The sequence below is a fragment of the Galeopterus variegatus genome, unplaced genomic scaffold (genome assembly GCF_000696425.1).
Source record: "Galeopterus variegatus unplaced genomic scaffold, G_variegatus-3.0.2 Scaffold3190, whole genome shotgun sequence".
Classification (NCBI taxonomy): domain Eukaryota; kingdom Metazoa; phylum Chordata; class Mammalia; order Dermoptera; family Cynocephalidae; genus Galeopterus; species Galeopterus variegatus.
This window is the reverse complement of record NW_007729301.1, coordinates 211,628-215,456: the sequence shown is the minus strand read 5'-3', so window position 1 is coordinate 215,456 and position 3,829 is coordinate 211,628. Positions and strand designations below refer to the sequence as shown.

At 38.3% G+C, this 3,829-nt stretch overlaps 1 protein-coding gene across 3 annotated transcripts in view; it reads left to right on the top strand.

The window, feature by feature from the left end:
- COPS3 (COP9 signalosome subunit 3) overlaps window positions 1–3,829 on the top strand; it is a 26,137-nt gene that overhangs the window by 9,284 nt on the left and 13,024 nt on the right. For all 3 annotated transcript variants that reach the window (XM_008584261.1, XM_008584258.1, XM_008584259.1), the window contains exons 3-5: window positions 499–611; window positions 698–747; window positions 2,598–2,690. In XM_008584261.1, the coding sequence (XP_008582483.1) occupies window positions 499–611; window positions 698–747; window positions 2,598–2,690 (256 nt within the window). The remainder of the gene's footprint in view (window positions 1–498; window positions 612–697; window positions 748–2,597; window positions 2,691–3,829) is intronic.

Sequence of the window (3,829 nt, the reverse complement as noted above, 5' to 3'; positions counted from 1 at the left end):
TTTTTTTTTTTTTTTTTTTTTTTTTTTTTTTCCGTGTCTGGCAACGGATCGCAACCCTCAGTGTTGCCCCTGTACCAGACCTGGGACCGGCAACGGGATCGCAAGCCTCGGCGTTGCTCCCGCGCCTCGCTCAGCCAGTGAGCGGGAGCCGGTCTGTATGTGGGATCCGAACCCTCGGACGGGAGCGCCGCCGCGCTTCCCAAGCGGCGCACTATCCAGTGCGCCACCGGGCCAGCCCCGAAAGTTGTTATTTTTTAAGTGTATTTTTCTTAACTCCTATTTGTGTCTATGTTGTGTGTTTTTTTTATTGTTGTATATCTTGATTGTATAAAAGAACCAGGCTAGGAGAATCTCAAGGACTCTAGTTTTTAATTTTTAAAAATACGTTACTCATTTTATTTCAGAGTTTGGAGGCAGGATGGCCTTCTGGCATAAGTTGCTTCTTCGTTTTACCCCATGAAATATCAGGGTAATTAGATTCTTTTCTCCTTATTCTAGGTTTGTGAAGTTTTCTATGCCCAGTGTTCCTGACTTCGAAACGTTATTCTCACAGGTTCAGCTTTTCATCAGTACTTGTAATGGGGAGCACATTCGATATGCAACAGACACTTGTAAGCTAAATAACATTTTATTTTCCATCTAATGTATTTTGCCATTGTAGTTATTTATATTTTCAATATTTTATTATTGTATCTAGTTGCTGGGCTTTGCCATCAGCTAACAAATGCACTTGTGGAAAGAAAACAGGTAAGCAATGTTATTCAAGTATTCATGGTTCTGTTATAATACATATCTAAGTTATGCAATGAACTAATTCCTTAAGATTCCAGGTTAGTGATAAGCATCCCAACACTTAGATGGCTATGGTCCCTTGAGAAAACTAAAAGCCTTGCTGTAAGGGCAGCTAGCCCCTATGGCAGGTGAGTGACTAGGAGGCAAAGGGAGATGGGGTGGCTCAAGGGGGGTGACTGCTGGTGGTGGTGTTTTTGAAACTACCAATCTAGTGCCCTTTATATTATAATTTGCTAGGTTTTGTTCATTAAATTTTTTTCCTTTAACTTTTATTTACTATTTATTTTGTTGTTGGTCTTCATAATTCAACTTGATAGCTCTTAATTATGACATAATTTTAACCTTACGAAAAGCTGCAAGAATAGTATAAAGAATTTCCATATACTCTTTGCCCAGGTTCTCTGAATGTTAACATTTTACCACACGTGCTTATCCTTTTCTTTCTCTTGCTCCCTTTTTTTCTGTACCATTGGAAAGTAAATCACAGATATGCTGTCCCTTACCCCTAAATATTTCAATGCGTGCTTCCTAAAACTAAGGACATTCTCTTACATACCACAATACAATGATCAACATCTGGAAATGAACGTTTATATAATGTTTTAACAATTCTGTAGATCCTATTTAGGTTTTGCCAGCTATTCAGTTCATGTCCTTTATATCAAAGGAAAACCTCACATCATGGGTTGCATTACATTGTTTTGGAGTTTTTTTTTGTTTTTTTTTTTTTTAAAGATGACCGGTAAGGGGATCTTAACCCTTGACTTGGTGTTGTCAGCACCACGCTCTTCGAAGTGAGCCAATCGGCCATCCCTATATAGGGATCCGAACCCATGGCCTTGGTGTTATCAGCACCACACTCTCCCAAGTGAGCCACGGGCCGGCCCTTGTTGTGTCTTTTTAGTCTCCTTTAATCTGAAATAGTTCTCGGTCTTTATCTTTTGTGACATTGACACAAGTTATAATTTGGGTGTTTCTTTTCTATTTGAATGTGAACTTTAAGATTAGTGGTTGAAGAAGGCTAAAAACAAAAAGAACCAGTTAATATTTTGTAGGAGTACTAAATAAACTGTGTTTGAAAGAGATGGTTAAAAAGAAATCAACAAGTCTTTATTTAAAAAGCCATGTAAGTTGTTCACTATTTTATAGTATCATCTTCTGTTCAGAAACTGATTGTGCCTCACTTGAAACCTGCTCTTTTTATTTATAATCAGGGCAGGAAAACAGTTTGTTTGCAACCTGTGGTATTGGTTTCTTTTTTTTCTTTTTCCTTTTTTTTTTTGGTGGCTGGCTGATACAGGGATCGAACCCTGGACCTTGGTGTTATCAGCACCACACTCTTAACCAACTGAGCAAACCAGCCAGCCCATAGTTTCAATAGTAATTTACTACTAGGTAAGGGCGAGACTGCCCTATGGGAAAATGCCAACACTCGTATTCACAATTAATAAGAGTCTAGGTCAGGAAACTTATTATAAATGATTTGGAAAATTTTGGGCCGTTTAGGTGTAAATATAACTAACTGTTGAGGAAGTAATATTGTTTTTGATTACTGATTGTCATTGTAAAAAAAGCTTTATGATTTAAGAAATGGTTCTGAGTTATCTAGATATTCCAAAAAACAGCTTAAGAAAACGTTTTCTATCAAAATGGGGACAGAAATTCCTGAAAGAATGTGGAAACCTCATATTGCTGTTTAAAGGAACCTATCAATCAGTGTTATTTTTTATTTGTAAGTGACAACATAAGATCCAATGTGCTGCCATCTTTGAGAACTTATCTGAAAGAGATGTCATTTCTGACAGCCCCTGCGAGGAATTGGCATCCTTAAGCAAGCCATAGACAAGATGCAGATGAATACAAACCAGCTGACCTCAATACACGCAGATCTCTGCCAGGTAAGCAGCCAGTGTGTGTGATTCACACCAGGTCTGAGCTGTGAGGTTGTATGCGGGCTTGCTTAACATTGGATTAGATAAATTAAGGCAATTTGGTGGAGATTGTGGTATGTTGTAGAAGTTGAACAGCAGGATGCTAGATGCAAACCATAGGATGGGGCTGAGCTAGTAAGCTTGTAGAACAGATGGGCTAATTAATGATTGTAACATTTTTTAAAATCCCCAGTCATTTTCTTTTAAAGAAATTGTGGAACTTGAGAATAAACACAGGTGACTTCTTACACCTTAAACATTATTCATTTATTTTATCTTATTTATGTGGCAAAGGGAAGGTATATAATGAAGTTTCCCTACCACTCTGTTCTCTAGCCACACATTTCTTCTCTCCAAAGGAAACTAGTATTAGTAGTTTCTTGTGTATCCTTCCAAAGAAATGTTATGCACATACAAGCAAATATGGTGTTTTAGTCCATTTTGTGCTCCTATAATAATACCTGAGACTGGGTTTATAAAGAGCATAAATTTATTTCTTACAATCCTGGAGTCTAGAAATCCAAGGTAGAGGGGCCCACATCTGGTGAGGGCCTCATTGCTGCATCATACCATGGGGGAAGAGTTCTTGCAAGGGGGGAGGGTGGGAAAGAAGGGGGAAGGAAGGGGGCCAAACTCACTTTTATAACAAATCAACTCCTGTGATAATGACATTAATCCATTCATGAGGGCAAAGCCCCAGTGACCTAATCACCTCTTAAAGTCCCACACTGTTGAATTGGGGATTAGTTTCCAACACATAGTTTTGGGGCTCACATAACGAACTGTAGCATATAGATATATATTTTCTTTCTTTTTTTTTTTGACTGGTAAGGGGATCACAACCCTCAGCACGGTGTGGTCAGCACAATGCTCAGCCAGTGAGTGAACAAGCCATCCCTATATAGGATCCGAACCTGCGGCCTCAGCGCTCCCAGCGCCGCACTCTCCCAAGTGAGCCACGCCACGGGGCCGGCCCTATTTTCTCTTTTTCTTAATACAAATTCTAATAATCTATACAAACTCTTATGTATTTTGCTTTTTTCTTTCTTTTTTTTTTTTTTTTTTTTTTTTTTTTTTTTTTTTTTTTTTTTTTTTTTTTTTTAAAA